Below are 27,011 nucleotides of genomic sequence, written 5' to 3' on the forward strand. Positions count from 1 at the left end.
GGAGTCTGGGAACCTAAATGACACAGTGTGTGTAACAGACTTCCCTCTGTGATACACCTCTGAAGATGTCAGCCACAGATGCAGGCAAAACGTTAGGAACAAGACCTACCAGACCACGGCCACACAGCCCGGAAAACCCACCACAACCGACCTAAATACTTTTAATTTGCTCTGCTGTGGAGGGAACGGTGAATTTTTGAGGGAAGAGAGAGTGAATGAGTAAACTGGCCATGTGGACATACCTACGAGACCCATCAGACAAAGAAAAGAACAGCCGGAAAGCATTCTTTTTGTTTCTTATCTGAATGCAGGGTTTTTTTTATTTATTCTTTTGTCACTTTTTCTCTCTCCATTTGAAGTTTGTTATACAAATGGCACTTACAAAAAAGAATGTCGAAAACAGGAAAAAAAACTGTTAAACAAAATATACCAGAGTGTGAGATGCTTTGCAGAACCACAACAGCCAAGGAAGAAGGGGGGGTAGAGAACCTGAGGCTTGAATTGCCACACGGGAGAAGCCGGCGTGTTACATGATTCGAAATGGCAGCTGGGAGGGCGAGATCCAGAGGGGAGGGGGAGAGAGATGTGAAGGCTAGTGTGTACCGAGCACATGACCCTCGGGTCTTCCAGCAGCCATCTTTGTTCCTAAAGCTGTATTTCCTTTGAGAGAACGCTCTCCTCCAAACGTCTCAAAGTTCCAGGTTAACCCCATGTTCCAGTTTTCCCCAGACCGGCTCACCTTTTACTCAAAAGGCAAATAATTCCAGTCGCTTACAAAAGCTTAGCACCGAGCATCAAACGGAGTGAACCCCCTTAAAATGGCAGAGTGGGGTGTTTTTTTTTTTAAAAAATTCATTAAATCCTCCCTCCTGCAGTTGTAAGGACGGGCCCCTTCCTCTTCTACAGAGGCAGCGGCCCAAGCAGGGTTTTGCATGATTTTTGTGCTTCGCAAGGCAAGGTGCGGTGGAGTGACTTCGTGATATGTTCTTCATGATAAGAGCACCTTTTTTTCCTCTGCAATTCCCCTCGCAACAATGCATGTTGAGACGGAGGCAAGTTGAGCAAGAGATTGCTGACGGGTAAGTCACCAAAAGTCAGCTTAAGGGAACGCAGATAACCCCCCAAGAAGGCCTCGGAGAAGAGGGTGCATTTGTGTTCGTAAGTACACATCCACACAACTTTTTGCAGATATTCTGAACACTAAAGCCACACTCGACACAAGTCCGCATGGATCATATGGTACTGCAAACTAATTACAAGTGGAGGATAGTTCTGGGAAGAGCTTATATAGGTAGGTCTTGGAAAAAACAACAACACTGTTTTGGTCATCTGTTTTGAGAAGCTTCACCACCAAAGAGTAAGATCATGCAGTGACCTGCCAGGGTGAAAAGTACTTAACAGCAGCTTTGAGAGTCCTCCTAGAAGACCACTGATGTGTGGACGGGGAGGGGCAGCAAAGGAGAAATGCAAGCCAGAAAAATGATGGCCACAAATACAACAATCCCGCGAACATGGTCGAGCGGAGAGAAATTCTAGAAAGAAGTTGCGTCACTGTGAATGGGCACACACACTACTGTGCAAACATTGCTAATTCAAAAAGCTTTCTGTTCCGTCAACTGAGGTTAGCAAAACGCTTCTCAGCCACTGGCCAGGGCATGATCAAAAAAAAACAACAAACACGAGGGGGAAGAAGAGGAGGATTTGAACACAGAGCATGGCTTATTTCACCCACCCACCCCTTTCCACCTCTTTCCTAGGGCTCGTCCTCTCCTCCTCAAAAGCCGTTTCAGCTCACGCACCAGCACAAAAAATCTGAGATGCAGCCATTCTTGGAGGCACACGGGAACTTCTGAGCCCAACTAGCGAGAAATGAGGTCACTTCCACAGAGGGCAGAATGAAGCCAGCGTCTCTCCGTAATAATCGAGACAATCTTCAATGGCCAAACTGAATTCTAATGCCTCTGGCACAAGGCGCCTTTTTTTAGCAGCGGCAGAGGAGAGAAGCTGAGATTTTTACCCCCACAGGGGAAAGAAGGAAAGATGCCAACAACGTGCAGTTTGATGTCTATGATATACTAATCGGCGATGGCTTCAGGTTGCCAAGTTCCCTCTACGATATCGAACCAAAGGAGGAAAGGGAGGAAGGAGTCTAACTGTTTGCACCTTCTGGGAAGGCAGGAACAGTAAGGCAGTGTCGAAAAGCTTCAGTGCAGTTGTCAGGACTTTTAAGAGCCGCTCCAAGAGGCTCTTTGGGCACTTAGAAGCATAAAGAGGGAGGGGGAAAGAGCTCACAGCAACAGGTGAACAAGAGCCATTTCCTAGGAGATGAACAGCCTCAGCTCCTCCAAACTTCTGGTCCTCCAAAAGCAGTTCCCTGGAACAAACGTTTTTTTCTTGCGGGGGGGGGGGGATAAAGTTTCTAGCCCCCATTTCCCCCACCAAACAACTTTCTATCACCACCTACTCCATAGGACAGCAAAAACCCTCACCACCATCTGCTCTGCCATGAAGAGAGACAGAAGGTGTTTAACTGAGCATCAAAAGCCAGCAAAGTGGGCGGGGGGGGGGGGGGGTACAAGTAATCCAACCCCCACAGACACTACCCCAGAAAGGAATCTGGTCGAAGCAGGACTCTTCATTTTTCCTGCACGTGTGGCAGAATCAGCAGACACTGAAAACTGACAACTTCCTAAGAAGTGTCCCAAGTGTGGACTTCATGCCCCTCTGATGGGTGGGGCACTGCATAGTATAAAAATGCAGAGTAGGAGTAGAGGAGGCTGGTACTGGTGTACGGCACAGAGGCAGTTTTCATTCCCTTTTTTTTTTTAAAGAATGCCAGAAATCAAGTTCCTGCAGAGATGCCAAGACAAAGTGGGGGTTTGGTATCTAACCTTTACAAACCGAAACCCCAGAGTCTATAGAGAGAGCCCATCAGTTTTTCCCCCAGGTTATTTTCCAGTTTTACAGAAGACCCATCTAATGATTCTACGGCAGGAGAGAAGCAGCAGGCTGGTGTGAAGTTAACCCCCCCCTTTTAAAAAAAGGAAAAACAAAAAGAAAGACACCAGAACATAAAAAAGAGACACCCGAAATTGGCAACTGAAAGGGAAGGGGGTGGAGGAAAAGGTCGGGAGGACGCTAAAGTGCACTTAATACTCCCAAAGGGTTGAGGAGTCGATGGAGTCGGCCGAAGCCTTGAGGACCCCGGCGTGGTCGCCCTTCAGGTACTTGTCGTTCACCTTGATGGCCACCTTGTTGTAGTCGCAGAACTCGAAGAAGAAGTCCACAGGCACGTCGCTGCTGCTGGTGACGGAGGACTCGTTGCCAACCATCCAGTATTTCCCGGTGGAATCTGTCGGCAGGAGGAGAGAAGGAGGTCAGCGTCTCTACCGAAACGGGCACATGGTGGAATGGGCTCCCTCGTGCCTCAAGGCCAGCAGCCACCACAAATTGTGGAATGAAAAAGAAGAAGAGTTTGGATTTATACCCTGCCTTTCTCTCCTGTAAGGAGACTCAAGATGGCCTACAAACTCCTTTCCCTTCCTCTCCCCACAACAGACACCTTATGAGGTAGGTGGGGCTGAGAGAGTTCCGAAGAACTGTGACTAGCCAAAGGCCACCCTGCAGGAGTGCGGAAACACATCTGGTTCACCAGATAAGAGTCCACTGCTCATGTGGAGGAGTGGGGAATCAAACCCGGTTCTCCAGATTAGACTCCACCTGCTCTTAACCACCACACCACGCTGGCTCTCAGTGGGCACCCCTGGGAATTTTGTTTATCACTGTGGCTATTTGATAACCGGGTCTGCGTACTCTGCACTCTAAAAATAAAACCACACGCATAATCAAAATATTGAACAGTGCCGACTAGAGTTTTGCTAGCTTTCTATTAAGCAAGCGAAGGCGCATTTCCCCAATTAGTCAAGTTTTGCAAATCTTAACATTTTCTGTTAACGGGAGAGGAAAGGAACTCTGGTAGCCCCTGGAAATCTTTCTCTGTCCTTTCTTTGATTTCTCAGAAATCAGGCTTTGGGGACATACTCTGCAATCCTAAAAGTGAGTAAATCTGTTCGGATTTTTTGTTTAAGTAGATGTTCTTAGAATGCTCAGTTCTGCATTTCACCTGACCTGGATTTGAGGCAGAGTGGACTATAGCCGAAAATAAGCACTTGCCTTTGATATTGTAGGCACCATCGTTGAATTCCAGGTGAAAGACATCATAGGAGGAGCGATTCGAATCCAAGGTGCCAGTCACCTTTCGGCAGCCAATGAAGCCATGCTCTCCCCGGAGGACGATGATTGGCCGGTTGATCAGTTTCATTAGGAAGGACTCCGTCTCACCTTTTCAGTTAGGTAAAATAGAAGACATTGCGCTGAGCTTGCAGTGTACGTGCGCATTCACGCCACCCCGCATTAGAGCTTCATTTTAAAATGACTTGGAATTCAGGGGCTCAGACCTGCCTGGCAGCTATTTTATCTCCCAAAGCTAAACATCAAGGCTAGTTTTACATAGTCGTCTATCATCCGCCTTCCTCATTGAGACTCAAGGCGGATTACAACATTGACAGAGACCAGTATAATCCATCCAACAATAACACTGGACGGCATGACTAGAGAGCAATGAAATTAACATGGCACAGTGCATCTGGTGAACTCTAGTGCACAGCAACTGGGCTTGCAGTAAGTGACTTGGCAGGGAGGAAAAGGAATTAATTGCTCTGCATTTTAGGCTTCAAGCCGGAGCTCCAAATAAGTAAGCAAACTCCAAGTAAGCAAACTCTCTGGCCATTCTGGCAAAACTATCCCCTGGCCCTAAGGCCATACGGCTGGTTTCCATGAGAACCAGGGCCTTTTACGGCTCTGGCTCCCACTTGGTGGAACTCATTACCGACAGACATCAAGGTTTTGTGGGATATCAAACAATTTCACGGAGCGTGTAAGACCAAGATATTCTGCAGAGCGTACAACTGAAGCCAACATGAACATTTTTGTGATGTGTGTTGGTCCCAAAAGTTATACCCCCTCCTTTTTCGCCCAAATGAGATTTTTATAAGAGTGAGTGGAATTGGGATTTCTGTGTGGGCAAAATGACTTTATTTTAAATCGCCGTCGGTGGAATTTTTATGAAATGTTCTACTTATTAATTATTTACATTAATTGTTTATTGTTGTTGTTGAGCTATATATGTTAGCTACCCTGAGCCCAACTTTGGCTGAGAAATCAAATCAATCAAATAAAGTTATGCCCCTCCCCCACCAACCATCACCGCAGGTTCTTACTGGGCATTTCCACGCTGGCAGCAAGCTGCCCATTCTTCTTGGCTGTGACGTATTTGCCGTTTGCTGCTTTCAGGGTGATACGCCGGTCGTGCCATTCGATGTCAAAGTAACAGTTGGCATTCCTGCTGTGGCAGTCAGGGAGTGAAAACAGCAAAAAGTTATGACATTCAGAAGATGGGGGTAGGATCGTAGAGAGAGCTGCACATACACTTTCCCCAGGCTGCTGAACCGAAGCAAGGGAAGCAGTTTTCCATGTGCTGGAGCAGAAAAAGGAGTTACACAATCCACTTTGTGCTTCTCTTTTTGTGCAGCTGGGCCTGGGTTCCCAGGGCTAGCATGGGTGTCAAACTCAGGGCCTCCAGATGTTCATGGACTACAATTCCCAGCAGCCCCTGCTAGCATGGCCAATTGGCCCTGCTGGAATGGGCTGATGGGAGCTGTAGTCCACGAACACCTCAAGGGCCTGAATTTGACACCTGTGGGTTAGAGCAGGGGTCTGCAACCTGTGGCTCTCCAGATGTTCATGGACTACAATTCCCAGCAGCCCCTGCTAGCATGGCCAATTGGCCATGCTGGCAGGGGCTGATGGGATTTGTAGTCCATGAACATCTGGAGAGCCACAGGTTGCAGACCCCTGTGCTAGAGGCTCCAAGCAGAAGACACTCTTTCAAAAATGCCAGACTGAATTTCAACCTGGTTGCCATTTTTGTATGACTTTCTAACAATACAGATACTGCTGCTGAGCAGTTCTGAATACTTCGTGAACTTCAGTTCCCTGAAGCCCAAAGAGACGGTTTGTTTCAAGTCGAGGAGCACCTAAGAGACTGACAAGATTTTCAGGGTATGAACTGTCGAGAGCCAGAGCTCCCATCAAAGGAATGAAAGGGACCCTTAACTCTCAAAAGTTTATAACCCCCCCCCCCCAATCTTGTTGGTCCCTAAAGGTGCTGCTGGACTCAAATCTGTATGTTCTACTGCAGACCGACACAGCTACCCCCCTGAAACTATCTTCATAAATATGGTTTCGATCCAGTGAGCACCTACAACAGAAATCCAAATCACTCTCTGACCCCTACTCCGGACAGGACTTCCCAGCCAGTGGCAGGAATCCAGAGGAACACTGCTACAGGAAAAGGCCCAGTGAGGAAATGGAAGGCCGCGTGCAGTAACCATCTCCTGCTATGCCGCTAGGTGCGGAACCACCGTGGGCTGAAGAAGATCCAAGCCTCTCCTTGAATTGAGACCAGAACTGGATTCTGCTTATGCTGCAAACAGTAAGAAGTTTTTGTTTTCTATTTCAAGCATTTTCTTTCTATCCACTGAAAGGATTTTCCCCCTATGCCTTTGTGGTCGTATTTCCTCAGTTAACAGTGCACGGGTCCCCAACCTTGTAAAATCTCCAGCTGCATTTGGAATTCTGACATGGTGTGATAGGTGCAGCCAAAAAATGGCTGCCACAGGAGGCGGAGCCAGCCATAAAACGATTGGCACTGCTTAACTTCAGTAACCTAACAATCTCTTTGCTGTGATGGCAGCAGCTGCCAAAAGCAACATTATGCAAAGTCTGCACTGCCAATCAAATCTCCAGTAGTCAATCAGAAGCGTTGCTGGACAAAAGCCCTGCCTGCTTCCACCCACTTCCTAAAAACACCTGACGGGCGCCAGAAGAGGTGTTTGCTGGTGACATGTGGCTGCAAGCACAACTTCAGGGATCCCTGTATTGATGTCTGATTTGTGACTTTTAATTGCTTCATTGATTATTTTTACATTGCCTTGATACTGAAAACCGAAAGTTTTAACTTGTTCAGCCATTTATGTGGTTGGTGCAGCCTGTTTTTAAAAAACAGACACATAGTTTTATAAGTTCGGTAGCCAAACTACAGAAACTCACTTAGTTGAGGCAGTAGACTGCACCCCACCGTTTGAAGTGAGGGTCCAATATTTTCCCGTATAGGTCCTGAAGGTGCATTTCTTGGTATCTTTGTTGATTTCCAGTTGGAAGGTTTCTTGATCGCTCTCCTCATCCTGATTGGCTGATAGGTCCATCCCTGTAGGGAACAGAGAGGTGGGACAAAGATAGTCAGGAAGCCCTGTCTGGTTTTGCAAGTTCCTTCGCACGGCTCCTTCCACATCTGTGTGCAAGCAGGGTAAAATTATGCACGCCATATGCACAGGTCTACAGAATCCAGTATTTCTAGACCCAAACATCTTAACTTATTGACATGGAACACAGAAGACCCCAACCACAGGCAACTAGACCATGTGCCTGTCTAATTATTTGCATGGTGAAGAGATTCTGGGCCATAGGCTGTCAATGGGCTCAAAAGTACATGTGTAAGACCTGGTGAATTATTAACATCTGTGATGAGGGAAGAAAGGCACTATGCTAATTTCAAGAAGACTAGGTATGATTCACAGAAAGGAAACACATTGTCCAGATCCATCCATGAATTTTATTTGGGTGTTTGCAGAATATTCTGCTGGGCCTAGGGCGGACTGACAGGACACATTTCTAATTTGTTTAGTTTGAGGTGTGTTGCTCTGTTAGTGTGACAGTAGCAGAACCATATCCAAATCCAGTAGCCTAGCAAACACAATTTTCCATGGTATAAATGTTCTTGAGTTGAAAGCTCACTTCAACAAAGTGAGCTGTTACTCAAAAAAAGGTTATCCCTGGAAAATTTTGTTGCTCTGTAAGGCATTATTGGACACACATTTTGTTCTAATTTGTTAAGGAGCAAATAGAATCCTAGAGTTGGAAGAGACCTCCAAGGGCCATCAAGTCCAACCCTCTGCGATGCAGGCATGCAATCAAAGCACTCCTGACAGATGGCCATCCAGCCTCTGTTAAAAAACCTCCAAAGAAGGAGACTCTACCACTCTCCAAGGGAGTGGATTCCACTGTCGAACAGCCCTAATTCACAGCCATAAAGGTTAAAAAAAGCAAAGTCCTCTAAAGTTAATGCGCACATTCTTGAGCAGGGTCGCTGAGAATTTTGTGGAGGGCCGAGGCGCCCCCCCCCCCCATCTGTGCACAATGAATCCTCGAAGACGGCCAGCTAGACCAAACAGTTGCTCACATTGGATAACATTCTAGGAGAGCTGCTGAGTCAACAGATGCAGCCTCCAAAACCAAGCTTTTTTTTAAAAAAAAGAAGCTCATGTGTCCCGCATGCTTGGCAAGTTCCTCTCTAAATAGTTTCAAGATTCTTGTTACAGAAGCTGCCCGACCATGAAGCAAAGGCAAGGATGTCGATTCTAGAATCTAGAAGCTATTTAGCACAGATAGGAAGGACTCCAGGGGAAGCCCAGCTTTTTCTGTGAGGCTCTCATGGGAGAATGCTGCTCTGTAGATGAAGAAGAAGAGTTTGGATTTATATCCCCCCGTTATCTTCTGGAAGGAGACTCAAAGGGGCTCACAATCTCCTTTTCCTTCCCACCCCCACCAAACACCCTGTGAGGTGGGTGGGGCTGAGAGAGCTCCGAAGAACTGTGACTAGCCCAAGGTCACCCAGCTGGCACGTGTTGGGATGCACAAGCTAATCTGGTTCACCAGACAAGCCTCCACAGCTCCAGTGGCAGAGCGGGGAATCAAACCCAGTTCTCCAGATTAGAGTGCACCTGCTCTTAACCACTACGCCACGCTGGCTCTCAGACACATCCCATTTGGTACTAGTGAAGAGATGGTTCTTAAATGTTTGGACGTTTCCTATCATGGAAGTTACTGGGCCTTGAACCAGGAAGGACAGGGCAAATTCAAGTGAGGCCAGTGGCTTAAGATCTCAGTGGCAAGGGGTAAGAAAGAGGGCCTGATCCTCGGCACGCCTACACTGGTGCAAGAGCTCTCCTGTTCTGCAGGGTGCTTAGTGCCCAGTGTTAAGATCAGATCCTGGTTTGGTAGCTGCAGCCCACCCCAATCAGATTTTTCCGAGGCCTGGGGCAGCAATTTTTTGTTTGGGGTCACCCCTATCCATCCTGTGCATATGTATCTGCCCACCTCCCAAGAACTGGCTTTACAATTTCGTCTCTGCAGTTGGGGTTCATTCACATCTGGGATGTGGAACTTCTGCATTCCTCAATGTATTAGCTCGTTCAGCCAAGAAAGTTGGAGGAGGGGAAGGAAAGCGGGAGTTCAGGAGGAGAAGAAAAGAAGCTGGTTCGGCTCCTCTTGTGAGTTAACAGAGATCACTGCTCAGTTAGTTAAGGCATGATCCGAACACAGCTCTGACAAGGTCAAAAAAGGTCACCCACAGGTTTTGGCTTGTACACAGTATCTTGGCTGCTACCTGTACAAAGGAGCCGTGCGGGTCCTGAAGGGCAGCTGCCACTGAACATATAATCATAGGGAGGGGAGAGAGATTCAAGCCACCATTTCTCCAATACAAACATATCACAGGCTGCATGCAGATATCCCAGAGTTGGCAAAAATCTTCCTGTCAAGTGGAAATAGGAATTTTATGACTCCCCAGTTTCTCTAGATTCCTGACCAAACACAGATCATTTGTGTGTAGGGGGGGGGGGGTTGATCTTTAGTTGGCCCAAACTCTGGATGGAAGGGCAGGAGAGAACAATTTTGAAAATCCCCAAATTTGTCTGTTGGTTGGTTGTCTAAGAGGAGTTCTCAGGTTCCACACACACACAGTGGACATGGTTGTTGCACTTAACAGCTAGTGAGGTGTGAACTATTCTAGTACCCTCAACTTTGGCCTTTGTTCTCCCATCTCCACCTCAAAAAAATAGGAGCTTCCCCTCTTCCCAGTCAGCATGGTGCAGTGGTTAACAGCAGGTGGACTCTAATCTGGAGAACTGGGTTTGATTCCCTGCTCTGCCGCTTGAGCTGTGGAGGCTTATCTGGGGAACAAGATTAGCTTGTGCTCTCCAACACATGCCAGCTGGGTGACCTTGGGCTAGTTACAGTTCTTTGGAAATCTCTCAGCCCCACCTACCTCACAAGGTGTTTGTTGAGAGTGGGGAAGGGAAAGGAGTTTGTAAGCCCCTTTCCAGGAGAGAAAGGGGGGATATAAATCCAACTCTTCTTCTTCTTCTCTGCTCAAGCTGATTACAAGAGGCATTGTGCCTTATTTGCAAGACCCCTCCTATCTTCTGAATAGATTTCTATTCCAACTCATACCTTTCACTCTCGAAAGCGTATGCCCCTAAAATCTTATTGCTCTCTTAAGATGCTACCAGACTAGAATTTACCTGTACTACTGCAAACCAACAGAGCTAAGGTCTGGAACCAGTTTGCCCAGGTTTATTTCCCAGGGAACATCTGAATTTTTTAGGAAGCATCCCATTTCTAACATCAACTGATGCAGCACAGCTAGAACCCAAAAAATTAAACTTCTCTAATGTTAAAGGTGGCAACACATACATACACCCCTGACACAGCTGAAATAAAAAAAACCTTCCCTTTTATTTTGCCTGTCAGATGGTCATAGACCACATCTTCCTCTGGAAGCCAAAACTGTTGGGCAGATAACAGCTATACAGGCTGTTAGACATTAGGGACCAATTTTCCAGCTCTTCCTTTATTAATTAAAATACTGCTAGATTCTCCCCTGAATAATCCTTTGGCTAAAGCAAGCCCCATGACGTCTTGTCCCAGTGATACCAAGAATCACAGTTACCAATTGCCAGGTGGGAATCTTACACTGAAGCCAGAGAGGGGAGCGGGGGGGCATGAAAACTTCCTTTCCCACCCAGAGTCCAGAAGGGAGAAAGAATCTGGAATGCAGTAGAAAAGTGTCAGCGAGAGATCTGGGAAAGGCAACCCGAAACGAAGCAGCTGCACGAAGACAGGTGTGAAGAGATCTCAGCTTCCCATGAAATTCTTGCTTCAACATCACAAACCAGCTGCCTGCTCTTTTGGGAACAAGGGCTAGCCAGAAACACATTGGGAACTGGGGGGATCGCCACCCTTGTTTCCCATGATGGAGCAGAGAAGAGAATGCCGACAGGTCCCAGATGCCACACGCAACACATTCCCCTTCTGCATCTGAGTCTCTGACCTGCTTGGCTTCAGCATTTCAGAGCCTTCGGGTGGCATCCATCAGAGGTGACTCATAGAATCATAGAGTTGGAAGAGACCACCAGGGCCATCAGGTCCAACCCCCTGCCATGCAAGAACACAATGAAGGCATAAGTCACCCCACTTTGGCAGACCATCTGCAGGTCACAAGAAGAGGGAGTGCTGTTAAACTATGAAACCTTCAGATTTAACCAGTGTAGTGTTTAAGGGCAGGGGCACTCTAATCTGGAGAACCAGGTTTGATTCCCCTGCCACTTGAGCTGTGAAGGCTTATCTGGTGAACCAGATTAGCATGTGCACTCCAACACACATGCCAGCTGGGTGACCTTGGGCTAGTCACAGTTCTTTGGAGCTCTTTCAGCCCCCACCCACCTCACAGCGTGTTTGTTGTGGGGTGTGGGGAAGGGAAATGATATAGTAAGCCCCTTTGAGTCTCCACACAGGAGAGAAAGGGGAGATATGAATCCAAACTCTTCTTCTTATACACTGAACAGCGACTCATGCTGAGACAGAGATGAGCTCTTCCAAGGGTGGGAAACCACTGCATGTGCCAGAAGCTCCTGGCAGCGGGAACGAAGTGTGCCTCCAACTTAAGTGTGAGAAACAGTGGCTTACAGAACATGGAAATAATTCTTGGATGCTTGGTTCTGAGGGAGGGGAAGAGGAGGAAGACGCTAAGACGGGCAAGGAGTTTTTCCAGTGCCGCCCCCAGCCCCCCAAATGCCAGATGTGGAATTGGGTTACATGGGCTCATCAGAAAGGAATGCAGCTGGAACTCCAATGTAGCCGCAATTTGAAGCAATGAACATTGAGACTGCAGAGGTGGACCAAAATCATACTAAAAACAGACACTGGTGGCTTGTGGGGGCTTCCTACTGCTTTGGCTAACAAAAGGATTCTACTTGCCCCCTCCCCCCTCTCGCTCCAGTGCTCAACCCCACCAGAAACTCTCCTGTAAGAGAATGTAGCACTAAGCGTGTGGTTACATCAGAAACCAGCAGAAGCCATGGTCTAGTTTAGCGCATGGTCTAGCAGACTTCTGTCGTCCTTTTCATGAGCACAGGAGACTGATTTCCTGCCACTGCTTTTTTGGACAGCAGTTTTAAGCTTTCCGATTTATGCATAGCAAACAGGAAAGCAGTTATGAATGCCTTCCAGCCAAGCGGTATTTTTAGAAACTCAGCTAGAAGTGGGGGGGGGGGGTCTCTAAAGCCCCCCCCCCCCATAACTGCTAAGATCTTGCTCTGCAATCTTTGTAAATTGTGATCTTCAGTGGTGCATGTATCTACATAAGAACATAAGAAGGAGCCTGCTGAATCAGACCAGAGTTCATCTAGTCCAACACTCTGCTACTCGCAGTGGCCCACCAGATGCCTTTGGGAGCTCACCGGCAGGATGTGAAAGCAATGGCCTGCTGCTGCTGCTGCTGCTGCTGCTCCTCCCAAGCACCTGGTCTGCTAAGGCATTTGCAATCTCAGATCAAGAAGGCTCAAGATTGGTAGCCATAGATCAACTTCTCTAACAATCTGTCCAAGCCCCTTTTAAAGCTATCCAGGTTAGCGGCCATCACCACCTCCTGTGGCAGCATATTCCAAACACCAATCACGTCATGCGTGGAGAAATGTTTCCTTTTATTAGTCCTAATTCTTCCCCCTAGCATTTTCAATAAGTAGCAAAATGTACAAAAATGGTGTACAGATGTACAAATGTACAAAAAGGCTCCTTTTGTACAAATGTACAAAAATTTCTCCTCTGCGATGTGAGCACCATGCTATAATATGGAACCGTTTTCTCTACTCATGCCGCCCAGATTCTACGCTTCAGTCTCATGTGAAAACACTCCATCAACTATTGAGCTTTCAAGCCTTTGGATACCAACCCATTTTGGCAGGCCAAACCCAGTGTCTGTAGAATCACAGAGTTGGAAGAGACCACAAAGGCCATCAAGTCCAGATGCTACTCTACAGATGTTGGAGATAACCAGGTCCTCTGAAGAAAAATTAAGTGCTTGGTCGGTGGGAGGGAGACGATGCTCAGGGTTCGGTTCTTTTCGCTATATCCCCACAGCCTCCATCTCTCGGCAGTGAGGTTTTCCTGAAAGCCAACTACTCCGCCTTTCATTTCACCAGCCTGTCTTCCCAGGAGCTGGATAACCCCCAGAGCCCTCTGCAGATCCCAGCCTTGTCAAGCTGTAATTACCAGCTATGTCAAGGTCAGGCAGAGCCTTGAGAGAGAAGTCAGATGACTTCCCTTCTGCGATCCACATAATGAGTGGTAATTAAAGAGGAGAACAGTGATAAACCAGTGAGATGAAACAGAAGAGGAAGAAGAACGCCTTTGTGGATTTCAACAAGAAGGGGCTGGGTGACGTTCTGTGGGAAGATTGGCCCTTTTGGGCACTGCTATCCACACCATGTGATCAGCAACTGCCCCGACAACAGTCAGCAAGACAGACTGATAATTCTGAGTATTGTCAAAGGCTTTCACGGCCGGATTCAACTGGTTGTTGTGGGTTTTCCGGGCTGTGTGGCTGTCGTCTGGTAGATCTTGTTCCTAACGTTTCGCCTGCATCTGTGGCCCGCATCTTCAGAGGGGTATCACAGAGGGAAGTGTGTTACACACTGTGTCTGGTGAGAATGGAATGTGTGGAGGGAATGAGATCTCCTACTTTGGAGGTTTTTAAAGAGAGGCTGGATGGCCATCTGTCAGGAGTGCTTTGCTTGTGTGTTCCTGCCTTGCAGGGGGTTGGACTGGATGGCCCTTGGGGCCTCTTCCAACTCTTATGATTCTATGAATCTAGGAAGCACCCCCCGTTTGAAAGAGCCTTTCTAGAATATAGTCCCCATGCATACTTCTAGGAACTTTTTTGGCCGCCTAATCCAATTCTAGAGGAAACTCTTAGTGGAGGAGCTGTGACAGCTCTTTGGCAGCCATGCAAGGCAAATTAATTGTTCAAGGACACTCAGCTGCAGATGTGCTGTGAGATGCCTCTCAAGGGGAAGCCTCCGTGCAGCTGCACCTCTGTACTCCACTGGGGCCAGAAAAGATTGGAAATGTGTCTGGGGAGACATGTCTGGCACATGTCAACCTAAGCACCATCTAGAAAACAATGAACAAATTTGGCTCAAAGGATGACGAGACAATAAAAAAAAAACAAAGCCGGAAGTGATGTTAGAATTCAGATTTGTTAAGCGAGAAGGCAGAAGAGCTTAGAAAGATATGAGACCTTTCTAGCGCTTGGAGAGAACGGTTTAAGGGGAAAACTGCGCAGATGGATCACCAGTTCCCTGCTCTGCCACTGGAGCTGTGGAGGCTTATCTGATGAACCAGATTAGCTTGTGTGCTCCAACATATGCCAGCTGGGTGACTTTGGCTAGTCACAGTTCTTTGGAGCGCTCTCAGCCCCACCCACCTTACAGGGTGTTTGTTGTGAGGGGAGGGAAAGGAGATCATAAGCCCCTTTGAGTCTCCTTTACGGAGGGAAGGGGGGGAATATAAATCCAAATTCTTCTTCTTGTACATTGGAACACCTCTAGAAAAAGCCTCTCTTCCACCCCAGAGCCCTCAGACAATGTGCACCTGGGTGAGTGTGCAGAGAGGGCCTTCTCTCGGCGGACGAGGGGTGTAGGTGCGAATCAGCCGCTACCTCATCCGTTCCGCCTCATCACTACCTGCCTGACCCCCGAGCAACAGAGGAAACCACATCCCAAGACTGGAAATGGGCCACGCTTGGGAGAGCTCCCCCCTGCACCACAGGAAGGGGGGGGGGAGAGGCGGGCCATCTGGCAAAAGTGCTGAAACCTGAGGAGGCGGCCAGTCTTTTCGCCTCAGGGACGTTTGCCTCCTTTAAAAAAAAACAGGGAGAGAAAGAAGGTTTCTTTGTTATATTAAGAAGACCCCCCTACCCCCATCCCAAGCGGGGAATGTTCTGGCCTGCACAGGGCAAGGTGGGTTTTTTTCCTGGTTAACTTGCGCACTGCTCCATTCTCCATCTGGAACTGCCTGCGGTCCTAAGAGATCCTGTCTGAGCCTGGAAGGACGTGCCTCTCTCCAGGCGGAGGGAAGGGGAAATAGGACGCACACACCTTTCTAGGCCGAAAGGAGGACTGAGCAAGATGATTGATTTCAAATCCAACTCGCCCGTCTTGCTGGGTTTGTCAAACAGTCAGGCTTCGTTACCAACCGGGGATGGCTCCTCCTACCCCAAGCAGAGCGCACAACCTGAGAGATTCTCCAAGCAACTGCCACTTCCAATTACGGCCAGTCCGGGAGCTTCTCCAGCATTTCAGGCTACCCAGCGGCCTCATCCTGTTACCCACGGACACTCCCCTCTCCCCACAGTTCTGCCTCTGCCTCTCCCACCTACAAGGATGCATCTAAAGCCCCCCACCCCACCCCTCTCCTCTCTTCCATCTTACTAGGGTCCAATTAAAGGGGCGGAGGCAGATGGGCAGATGCTCGGTGGACGGATACCATCTGCCGTGATTCGCTACTAAATAGAAGAGATGGGAGGCGGCCCAGTCCTCTCTGCTCAAGACAAAGCCACAGCTTGTTGTTGTTCTCCACCACCCCCTTCCCACCCCCCATCTGCATTCTTTGCAAACTTGCCATTCGCACTGGGAAGCTGAACATCACCATTTGCGCAAGTGCACATTTGTAGGGTGGGTTGAACGGAGATTATTGGAGGGGGCTCCTTCCCACCCTTCTCTTCTAAATTCTAGTCCTCCAAGAAGTCTGGGCTGAATTAGAGCTCCATGTTCTGCCATGAGAGGCCCAGAGTTCTGGAGGCAGGGGAGTTTTATGCGCCCTCGCACCACACACACACAATTTCTGAGCTGCAAGAATGAACCTCAGGGTAATCGAGCAGCTGAAAGTATCTCCAGGCTTAATTCAGGGCAGCCAGACCACAGCATGCCACCGCCGACACCCACCCACGTCACACAGAATACATTTAGCAGAAAGCAAAGCCTGCCTGCAGCAGCCGTAGGAAATCGGGGGGGGGGGGGTCACCTTCCTCCTCTTCTGCAAGCAGAGGAGATCCCAAGCCAGAAGAGAAAGGCCTCCTTCGGCCACTACCGTGTTCACGCTCACCTCCCAGTCCAGAACAAAATGAATTTTCCTCGTGGAAAGAGAAGAAATCCTAGAGAATGACCCAGAACTTTCCCATTTCACTGCAGGGCAAGATTGGCCAAATAGAAAACAGCTCTGCTGGGTCACAAAAGAGATTCTCTGCTCTTGTTACGCAGAAACCGCTCAGCCATTTCGACTATCAGACTGTGGGGGAAGACATTGCCTGATTATTCTGTTGGTAAGGAGACTTGGCAGATGTACGGTAATATCAGGAAAAAAAAGTCTCATTGACTCCTAACAAGCTGAAAAAAGGAACAGCCAGTACCACTGATAAAGACGTGAAAACCCCATATTATCGCGAATAGGGTTTTGTGCTGGAATATTGTAGCACACTGAAATATTCATGGATTTTGATGCTGAATTGGAACACTGTCACATACTTAGATATTCTCATGAACTGTGGTGCATATAGGACTTAAATTCCTAAGAAAGGAGTGTGCCTTATAATAATAGGATGCACATTAACAGCTGTCTGTATGTACAGCCTTTGTAATTTGCATACATGTTTTGTTGCACCTTTGTGTATGAATAGAGCCCTTGCGCTTTTACCCTGTGCGTGGTTTTGTGTGTAATAACTATGATTGGCCAATGGGCATAGAGTCTTTTGGTATTCTATAGTTCATCATATTGCCCATACAGAAGAAAAAGAAGATTTATATCCCCCCTTTCTCTCCTGTAGTAGACTCAAAGAGGCTTACAAACTCCTTTCCTTTCCCCCTCTCCCACAACAAACACCCTGTGAGGTGCGTGGGGCTGAGAGAGCTCAGAAGAACTGTGACTAGCCCAAGGTCATCCAGCTGGCATGTGTGGGAGTGCACAGGCTAATCTGAATTCCCCAGATAAGCCTCCATAGCTCAAGTGGCAGAGCGGGGAATCAAACCCGGTTCCTCCAGATTAGAGTACACCTGCTCTTAACCACTACACCACTGCTGCTATATTATAATATAGTATAATATACTATATTATAGGGGAAGACATATATTATAGGGAAATATTATAGGGGACATATACTGTGTTTCCCCAAAAATAAGACAGTGTCTTATATTAATTTTTGCTCCCAAAGATGCGCTATGTCTTATTTTCAGAGATGTCTTATTTTACTGTGTTCTGTTCGTCGGGCATGCTTCCAATTGCTACGTCTTACTTCGGCGGATGCCTTATATTTCGCACATCAGCAAAACCTCTTATTACATCTTATTTTCAGGGGATGTCTTATATTCGGAGAAACAGGGTATTACAGGGGAAAACATACTATAGTATATTATAGGGAAAAACGTATCCCTCACCCCCATTCTGGAAGGGGCAAAATAAAAAATCCCAAAGGGAACTGATGTGGAAGTGTCATGCAGAGAGGAAGGGAACAGGATGATGGGCCAGCCTGCAGACTAGTTGCCAGAGGCCACCTCCTGACCACCTCCCAAGGCAGTGTCAGCGGTCTGTTCCAAGCCTAGGTGCTTCCCATTATATCTCAGGAAGCTGCAAAAGAAGAGGAAACCCAAGGCCACTGGACAGATGTTTAACACAGCAGGAGGAAACAGGAGAGGCTGGCTGAAGATCCAGGAGTCCCATCACAATTGAGCAAAGATCAGTGGCGGGGTGGGAAGGCAAGAGGAAGACCGTTTATAGCCCTTGCAGGTATTTAAGAAAGGAAGTGAGACAATGGAAGGCTGGAGAACAACAATGGGCAGGGATTGCTGGCTTACAGCAGGGTCACTTGACCACAACTTGGCTGGAGAGTACCAAGGACCATGGGGGTTAACTGTTCTCTTGCATAAGAAAGAAAACCTCCCTGAATACGTGCACAAGATCAGCTCACCGGGGAGAAAGCAGCCCTATCTACCATTCGCTGTTTTTCGAGAGGCCCGCTTCTTTATGTGGTCTTGGCCAAGATTTCCCCGCTCAGTGAGCTGAAGTAGTGCCACCCACGGATAACTCTCCCCATAGGGCCCTGCTAAGCATAAAGATCGGCCACTGGGAAAAGCTTCTGAGCAAGGCAGAATAAGTGTTCAAATGGCCCTTGAGGGGCCAACACCTTCAGGGCCCTGTCCATGGGAGCCCTGAATCCCTGCATCCCAGCTAGGGGAGTTGATGCATGTCCTCCAAACCAGATGTCATGATGGGAAGCAGGCAGGAAGAGAATATGCAGAGGTTCTAACCTGGAGAACCGGGTTTGATTCCCCCGCTCTGCTGCCTGAGCTGTGGAGGCTTATCTGGTGAACCAAATTAGTTTGTGCACTCCATCACATGCAGCTGGGTGACCTTGGGCTAGTCACAATTCTTTGGGGCTCTCTCAGCCCCACCTACCTCACAGGGTGTTTGTTGTGGGGGAAGGGAAAAAAGATTGTAAGCCCCCTTTGAGTCTCCTTCCAGGAGAGAAAGGGAGGGGGGGATATAAATCCAAACTCTTCTTCTCCCAGAGAGCTTAGTCTAAGCCAGGGATCGCTAACTCCCATGGCCACTCACAATATCAGGATTCAGCCCTGGACCAAGTCTTGAGTCAGAAATGAAAATGCCGCTCTAGCAGAAAAAGTGCATTACCTTCACTGGTATGAATAACACAAGAGAACCACCCATTTTTCAGGGGGGGTGGGAAGACCAGGGCACAAGCAGAGCGAGGAGAAATGCCAAGCTGTTTACCAGGGCTGGCGGGATGGTGAGGAGGGCCTGGCCCTGAGCTGCAAGTCGATTACTAGCTTGCTTTTTTAAAAAAAGCCTCTGTGAAGGAGCCCTGAGAAAGCCCCGGCCGTTCAGTGCAATGGGAGTAAACCCCCCTCCTCACATCTGGATTTCCAGAGCAACAAAGGACTGAAACCGGAGCCTTCTATCCCCGCCTCCTCCCCCTCAAAGCATCTCAGCCTCTGGTCCGCAGTCACAATCCTGCCGTTGTTCTCCTAACCTTGCTCCCAGCCCCCTCCCGTCCAGGCTAATATTTAGCATCTGCCCCAAATTGCTCTTGTCAAGAGAGCGCGAAGGGCGGGTGGTTAAGAGTCCAGGCGGGAGTCCCACGTTGTGAAAGACCTGGGAGAGGGGAGGGTGACTCAGCTGCAGAAGCGTCTTTCCTTGCAACAGATGCAAGACAGCAGCGTAGCAGCTCCTGGGCTCAGCTAGAGCTGGAACTAACAGGCTTTTTTGGGGGGGCAGGACTGGAACAAAGGAGGGAAGCTGCGGAATGTTCACAATGCCGCCCTCACTCACAAAAACCTCCTCTTCTTCTGCCACACAATGCAGACCTTCTTTACCAAAGCACTGGGCGAGCCCATGGTGCCTTCTCAAGGGCTTCCAGATGCTCTGCCGCTGGGGAGTGCTGCTCCGTTTATTCAGGGCTCTGCCACCCGCTCCCTCCTTACAGGGGCAACCTCAGCCAATAGGATCAGCTGCACAGGACCCCATACTGGAAGGGGTCCTGGTTACCCACATCCCAAGGAGTGGGGGAGGACGAAGAAGAAGAATTTGTATTTATAATCCCCCTTTCTCTCCTGTAAGGAGACTCAAAGGGGCTTACAATCTCCTTTCCCTCCCCCCCCCCAACAACAAACACCCTGTGAGGTGGGTGGGGCTGAGAGAGCTCCAAAGAACTGTGACTAGCCCAAGGTCACCTAGCTGGCATGAGTGGGAGTGCACAAGCTAATCTGGTTCCCCAGATAAGCCTCTACAATTCAAGTGGCAGAGCGGGGGACCAAACCTGGTACTACAGATTAGAGTGCACCTTCTCTTAACCACTACACCACGCTGGCTCCTTGGAAGAAGAGCAATCCCATCCTATCTGAAGCTCCAGCAGGTGACTTAGCTCAGGGCAGGTTCTCTATTTGCACGGCCCTGCGGTGGCAGTGAGTCCAAGGCCCCTCTCCCGGATGCTTGCCCAGATCTTCAGAACAACCAACACCACCCCTGCCCCCTTGTCCTTATGTCCAGTTACATATTATGCAGAGAGATGAAGTGTTGCGCACACTCCAATCCTTCTCGTCCAGGTATGTCTCTCAAATAACTGTTTCTGGGGTTTTCCCCTAGACGGGGACTCAAAAAGCCTTTTGCAGACTTTCTGCAAGCTGAACCGGCAACCTTTCTGCAAAGCTCCTGTTCTTATCACCAAGTTACAGCCTCATCTTTAAATTCAGCTGATATCCTTTTCAAGGCCACACCCCTCTGGAGCAGCTCCTGTGAATGGGGAAGGATGTTCTGGGAAGCCTCCCACTAAAAGGGTACACCAGGCCTACTTAGCAACCTAACTGGATTCAGCCCTTCCTCCAAAGGTGGCCGAACACAGACCTCTCTTCCTCCATTTGAAGTTGGCAACATTTCATTCATTGTCATTTATTGGTTCTGTATGCAGCCAGCGTACAGTACTTTGCTAGAGAAGATCAGGGGCAGTCAAAGCAGTGCCCAGCAAAGGAACAACTTTGCTGGGGCCTATATACCATTACGGAATTCTGGACGTGGCGCATCTCAGATTGTAAGGAGAGAACCACAGGTCCAAGGGACACCGTGTGTCACATGGAAGGATCCAGAGCACTGGAATTGGTTTAATTCAGACATCACAGTGAAGAAAACCACACTACAGTTTACTCTGATGTCCGTCTTGATTTACTCTGGACTGCAATCAGCTAGCCTATCAGAAACCAGAACGAGCCACAGTTTGTGCCAACTGTGGTCTAGAGTGACAATCCACTGGTGCCTACTGGTGCCTGTGACTTTTGGTCTGGTAAGAAGCCACAGCAGCTCAGCAGAAACTGACCAGCGGCTCTAAGCCAAATTGCCCTTGTGAGCTTACATGTATGTTGACATTAGATTTCCAACAACAGTCTGGGCTTGACCCAATATCCAAGTTGAGCCACTCTCTCAGCTTACCAGAGCCTGGTGAGGCAGATCTGCATTCTCCCCATCTTGCAAGACAGGGCAGGACAGAAGCCCAGGTAAAATGACTTGACAAGTAGCATCTAACAAGTTTGCAGAAATGGTGAGTTATTTGGCCACGCCTCATTTCAGATTCCCCAACTGGCGGAACTTCGCACGTGTATCCCACAGCTCAGAAAATAGCACCCTTAACAACACTGGAAAACTTAATGATCACGGTTACTCAGATCTGTAGCCCTGCAGTTTTTGCAGCTGGCCTGACTGCATGCCCAAAGATCCCCAAAGGGCTTTTTGTGCCCACACAAAGTCGACCCAAGAGCTGCATTCTGACTCCCAAAGATGGGGGGAGAGAAGAAAGGAGATCTAACGTTCTGCTGAATCAGCCAACAGAAGAAATGCTCCCTTTGTATCAACTCTAATTTAGGTCACATTTCTCCCACCACAGCTAGAAGTCAGCCACTAAACTCAGATTTTCATTTCAAATCCATTTGCAGAGCTGTGCTAGGTCTGGACTTTTCTTGCACACTGCAGCTGAACAAGCAGACCAAGGGGCGGACGGATCCATGACACCCATCCCCCTGTGCTGAAATTTCTGCACGAGCGTAAAAAAAAGAAGCACGGAACAGAATACTTGGTGCGGAATATTTGGAAGGGGGAAAACCACCCATATCTTCGCTAACGCTTTAAAAAAACAAACAAACCAAAGCCAGTTCTAGGCACGGTAAAAATAGCCGAGCACATATGCCTGGGCTTTGGATAATTCTGCAGGCGTGGTAGGGACTGCATGAAATTTCTAGCAGTTGCGCTATGTGGCTGCCACATGCTCCGTCTCTCCTGCCTCCGCCCTGCGAACCAGGATGAATCATGCAAAACCCAGGAAAATGCTGCATCTCATCTCAGCGGGCACGCTTTAATTCAGACTGCAAAGCCTAGCTCAGAGTCTGGATCGCCTGAAATGCCTTGTAGTTTTTGTTTTTTTAAAGCACAGTCATACATACAGAGGAATAATGGGGGTTGGGGGGTTGGGGATCATGTCCAGCCCTCGGAGGAAAGGCAGGATAAAAATCCCAAGGATGTAATGCATGCAGTGGTAGGCTCATCCCCAGCTAGGAAGAAGCTAAGAGAAACGATCTCAGGATCAAGGCAGACTGGCTGATGAGATTCTGTAAATCTTTACCCAGGGGGTGGGATCCAAGGAGTTAATCAGCTGTGCCTGTTTTTTATTACATAAAGGAGGAATCCGAGCTGTGATAAAATGGCTTTGCTGGGCTGAACTGACCCTCTTTGATCTCCTGCTGAGTCAGCACATTTATTTACATAATTTAAAAGATCCAGTTTGTAGGCTTGGGTCTGGATTCTACCTTTCCGTCAAGTTAGATCCTTAGCCAGAAGCAAAAAAGGGGGAGGGGGGTGGGGAACCCTAGGAGCGGTAAGGTAAATGCCTATCCCAAATTTAGAACTGAGGCATTAAGATTATTTTGTTTTTTGTCTTAAAACACAAAAGGATTCCTAGGCTGATTCCGCAAGGGCCAAAAACAGCGGTGTGAAAACAGTATAAACCCTTTTACACCATTTTCACACCGTTTCTCACTGCTGCTTTTGGCCCATGCGGAATCCGCCCTTGGGCGGGGGAGGGAACCCTTTTCATTATGGCAGGTTATTTAAAGGTTTGGATGGATAGAGGCAGACCTCACCCCCCTGTGCAAACATCAGGTCCAGTATGAATTTAAAAATGGGAAAGTTGGTGCTTTAATGAGAAACAAAACCTAGATGTCAGCAAAAGATGCCCCATAGAACAGCGTCAGCAGAAAGAGGAGTGGAACAGAAGCTCATTTGCTTCTCTGCGGGTGCGAGAGATTAGGCAAAAAGTGATTGGAGGTTGTCTTGCAGAAGATAAGGGCGCCCCTTATTGTTTAAGGCTTCAGCCAAATCCAGCCATGCCACAAGGCCTCTGGGATGCAGGGGGCTTATTCTGGCAATGATTGAAGTGAGGTGGGAGGAGGGGCAGACCTGGCAGCAAGCGATTGGAGGGGCTGCTGCCCCCACAGCAGGTAGCCACGGCAGAGTGCAGGAAGGGGCAGGGCCTGGAGGGGGAGGGGGGCAGCATGGCTGGGTGAGGGGAGGCGGCAGGGAAAGACGGCAGGGAAAGACGAGAGAGAGAGAGAGAGAGAGAGAGAGAGAGAGAGAGAGAGAGAGAGAGAGAGAGAGAGAGAGAGAGAGAGAGAGAGAGAGAGGAGGGAAGGGGGCCATCTCCCCCATCTCCTGGCCTGCGCCAAGGTCATCTATGCAGTCTTGCTCAGATGGGGAGAGAAAGAGAAGGAACGAGTCTCCTTTTTCTTCCTGCAGAAAACTGGTGGCTCTTGACACAAAGGCACCAGCAAACTTCCACACCACCAGAGCACACTGTGTGTGTGTGTGGGGAGGGGGGTGTTTAAAGGGAGGGGATACCTCGTGCCTGTCATTTGGGGTGCTGGAGGAAAGCTCTGCCTGGGAATAAAGGAGAGAATGCCAAAAAGGAGGGAAGAGGAGAGCTGGTGAGGAGAAAGCTGCTGGAGCCATTGCTGCCCTTGCATGGGGTTGCAGGATGCCCCCACGATGCCGGCCAGCCCATATTCAGAGCATTTCAGGAAATCATCTCCCATTCTGTCCCCTTCGGACAAAACACGGATCTGACAAAAAACTCAAATCTGCCCCAGCTCTTTCTGTTCTGTAGCGACAGACAGGAAAAGGATAACAGAGGCTTGTCCACGCAGCGGAACCTTGCTTTTCTCTACCCCACCCCATTTATTGTGCAAGACGGAGAGCCCTTCCTCCCCCAGCAGCCCCCCCAGTTTTTATCTTTCTATTTCAATAGGGGAGGGCTTTTTTTGCAAAAAAAAAAACCCCACACCCCTTGAGCACCTTTCCATCAAAAGGCGGCTCAGGTACCATGTCTGACGCACCAACGCCTCTACAGTAAGACCCCCTTTGTGGAGGAGGATGAGCCAGCAAAACGATGCCCTTGTGAATCAGCAACTTGGGGAGAGCAAAGCAGAGGCTGCCGTGGGAACTGTGGGGGCCCCTTCTGCCCAGGGCAGCTACAGGTTTCCCCATATCTGGCTTTCCCTTTGATTTGTTCGACTTTCAGGCTGCCTTTCTCCAGCAGCCTTAGGGCACCTGACAGTAAAACCATCTTAAACTGACAGCACCATGCAATGTGACCTCTTGCACCACCTATTCCCTCTGGGGGATAACATGCTCCCCAGATAACACCATTCCCCTCTCCAGGTTGAACACACCTGCCTGCAGCAGGTACCCCGTTGCTCCTTCCCTTTCCCTTCCTGAAGGTCCCAGTGGTCTCCTGGCCCTGTGCCAAGGTCAGCCCTGCAGCCCTGACTCAGGTGGGGAGAGAGAGGAGGACCAGCCTCCTTCCCTTCCAGCAGAAAACTGGTGGCTCTTGACACAAAGGCAGTGCATTGCTGAGAATGGTACATCATTGGGAATAGTTACGGGGTGGCCCCCTGTGGTCCAGTGCCATCATGTAAAAGGTGGCATAATTGCCAACCACCTGGGGCGTGTTGGGGAAGGGCGGCCCACAAGCGGAGCAGATCAACTCCGCGGCACTCCATCGCTCGCTCGCCTGCTCGTTTCGTCTGCTCGTAGCTTCGTTTCTTTCTTTTTGTTCTAGTGTGCTCACCTTTGCCGGATGGTGAGACGCTTCCTACCGCGGGCGGCGCTGCAGGATTCTACCGGGGGCAGCTCTGCTCGAGGACGAAGAGCTCATCCTTGGCCACCTTGGCACTGCGGCCGGCCTTGAGGGTGCCACTGGGACCTGAGGGGGTGAGGTAGCGGCCCTGGCAGTCGCGGAAGGCCACGCGTCCGCCACGGAAGTCGAGCGTGTAGCCTGTGCCGGGCTCGGGCCGTTCAACCAGGTGGCCATCATGGCGCAGGAAGCGGTGGTCGCAGGTCTGCAGGCAGTAGCGCTGCTGGTGGAAGAGGAGGGTGACCAGTGCATCCACACCCCAGGGCACATCACGGTCCACGGCCAGCTCGTCGGCGGCAGGGCTGCGGCGGGCGTAGCGCTTGCGGGCCAGGCTGAAGAGGGTCACCTGCGGGTGCATGGCCAAGTGCACGCTCCACTTCTCAGCCGGTGAGACACTCTGCGCGAAGCATGACAATCGGTCCTCGGTGCCACCAAAGAAACGCCGGTGCACCTCGGACTGCAGTGACCAGCGGCCATCGTCATGCGCCACAATGCAGAAGCGGCACTCGGCCGCCGGTGCCTCTGCCTCGCAGCGCACCTGGCCATCCTGGTCGGCCGCCAGGTAGCGGCCCAGGTGGCTGCGCAGGAAGACCACGCCTGAGTCATCGCCGTCCTGCTCCAGCGTCCAGATCTGCTTCTTCTTCAGGCTGGGTGCTGAGGCGTTGAGCTTGAAGCCGAAAGCCTCGGCTGTCAGGTACTTGTTGCCGCAGTTGATCAGGCCGAATTGGATCTGCAGCGGTGCCGCCGTGCCGTTGGCCGTCATGGTGGGGGTGCTGGCGGCTGGGGGGGGGGGCCGGCGAGGCGAGGCTAGGCAGGGAAGGAGAAAGGAACACGGACCGTGATGATGAGGGCAACGATGAAGGAGAATGAGCCAGGATAAGAAGAGTAATAAGCACTAACAACAAGATTAACAAGCACTAATAACAATAAGACTCACAATAATATCAAGCACTGATAATAATGATGAAAACAATAAGCTCTAACAATAAGCACCGGGAGGCAATGAAATTGACACGAAAAGGCAGTGAAATTGACAAGAGAACCAATTAGCTTCACGCTCTCCCCAGCCGCCTTGGGGCTCCCTCCTCGCATGAAGGGCTGCCTCGGTTTCCGCACACAGCAAAAAAGAATATTACCTTTCTCTTAGCTCCGGCTTTGTTCCCTGGCCTGGCTCCTCGGCTGCCGTTTCTTTCTCTCCCCCTTCTCTTCCCCCCCTCGCAGCCTCTCCACAAAGCCCGCTTCACAAAACCCAGCTGCAGCCTATCTGGAGAGCGGAATGATGTCAGGGTTGGGCTTTATAATGGGGGGGGGGGGATACACACACGCAACCCCGCCTCCAATTGAGAAACTAGGCAGAGACCAGAGAGGCAGAAAGGAGGCGGGGTTGAGGGAGCGGAAGAAAAGGGGGGGTCTCTACCACCCCCATCTTTCACCCAGAATGCAAGACTTTCCCTCCTTCCTGTAGAAAACCATCTTTTTTGCTTGCTGTGAATTCGGGTGGTCCTGGAATCTCCACAATCGCACCTTTGGGGCACTGGAATTTGGGAAAGAAATCCAATTGACATGAGAATCTTCCCTTTCAGAGGTGCAGACAGCAGCCCCACCCGTTCCTTGGCTTGAGCATCTTTGAAATGGACCTCCAAATATTCAAGCAGAACTGAAAAACAGAAGGAATTTGGATTTATACCCTACTTTTCTCAGCCCCAAAGAGTCTCAAAGCAGGTTACAAATGCCTTCCCCTTCCTCTCATCGCAACATACACCTTGTGAGGTGGTGGGGCTGAGAGAGTTCGGAGAGAACTGTGACTAGCCCGAAGTCACCCAGCAGGTTTCACATGTAAGAGAGGGGAAACAAGTCCAGTTCACCAGATAAGAGTCTGCCGCTCATGTGGAGGAATGGGGAATCAAACCTGGTCCTCCAGATTAGAGTCCACTGCTCTTAACCACTACACCTCGCTTGGCTTTCTGGCATGGTAGTC

General features: G+C 49.4%; 1 protein-coding gene across 1 annotated transcript; it reads right to left on the reverse strand.

Annotated features, from left to right (window-relative positions):
* Positions 1 to 287: 287 nt before the first annotated feature.
* FSCN1 (fascin actin-bundling protein 1) lies at positions 288 to 26,322 on the reverse strand. Its single transcript, XM_048494170.1, has 9 exons — positions 26,170 to 26,322; positions 25,021 to 25,840; positions 24,781 to 24,923; positions 23,740 to 23,941; positions 23,302 to 23,375; positions 7,171 to 7,327; positions 5,280 to 5,401; positions 4,174 to 4,341; positions 288 to 3,352 (listed from the first exon to the last, which is right to left on the reverse strand). The coding sequence occupies exons 2-9, from the start codon at positions 25,794 to 25,796 to the stop codon at positions 3,150 to 3,152; spliced, it is 1,845 nt and encodes a 614-aa protein (XP_048350127.1). The 5' UTR covers positions 25,797 to 25,840; positions 26,170 to 26,322; the 3' UTR covers positions 288 to 3,149.
* Between the last annotated feature and the right edge of the window lie 689 nt (positions 26,323 to 27,011).

This window comes from Sphaerodactylus townsendi, linkage group LG04, assembly GCF_021028975.2.
Source record: "Sphaerodactylus townsendi isolate TG3544 linkage group LG04, MPM_Stown_v2.3, whole genome shotgun sequence".
NCBI classification, from domain to species: Eukaryota; Metazoa; Chordata; class Lepidosauria; order Squamata; family Sphaerodactylidae; genus Sphaerodactylus; species Sphaerodactylus townsendi.

What these genes read in the sequence shown, in the direction of transcription:
- FSCN1 (XM_048494170.1), bottom strand. Translation starts at nt 25,796, where the DNA reads ATGACGGCCAACGGCACGGCGGCACCGCTGCAGATCCAATTCGGCCTG. An exon ending in CCCCAAATGACAGGCACGAG is followed by an intron (nt 23,376 to 23,739) that starts GTATCCCCTCCC and finishes CTCCCCCTCCAG; the next exon opens with GCCCTGCCCCTTCCTGCACT. An exon ending in TGCCAGCGTGGAAATGCCCA is followed by an intron (nt 4,342 to 5,279) that starts GTAAGAACCTGC and finishes CTAACTGAAAAG; the next exon opens with GTGAGACGGAGTCCTTCCTA.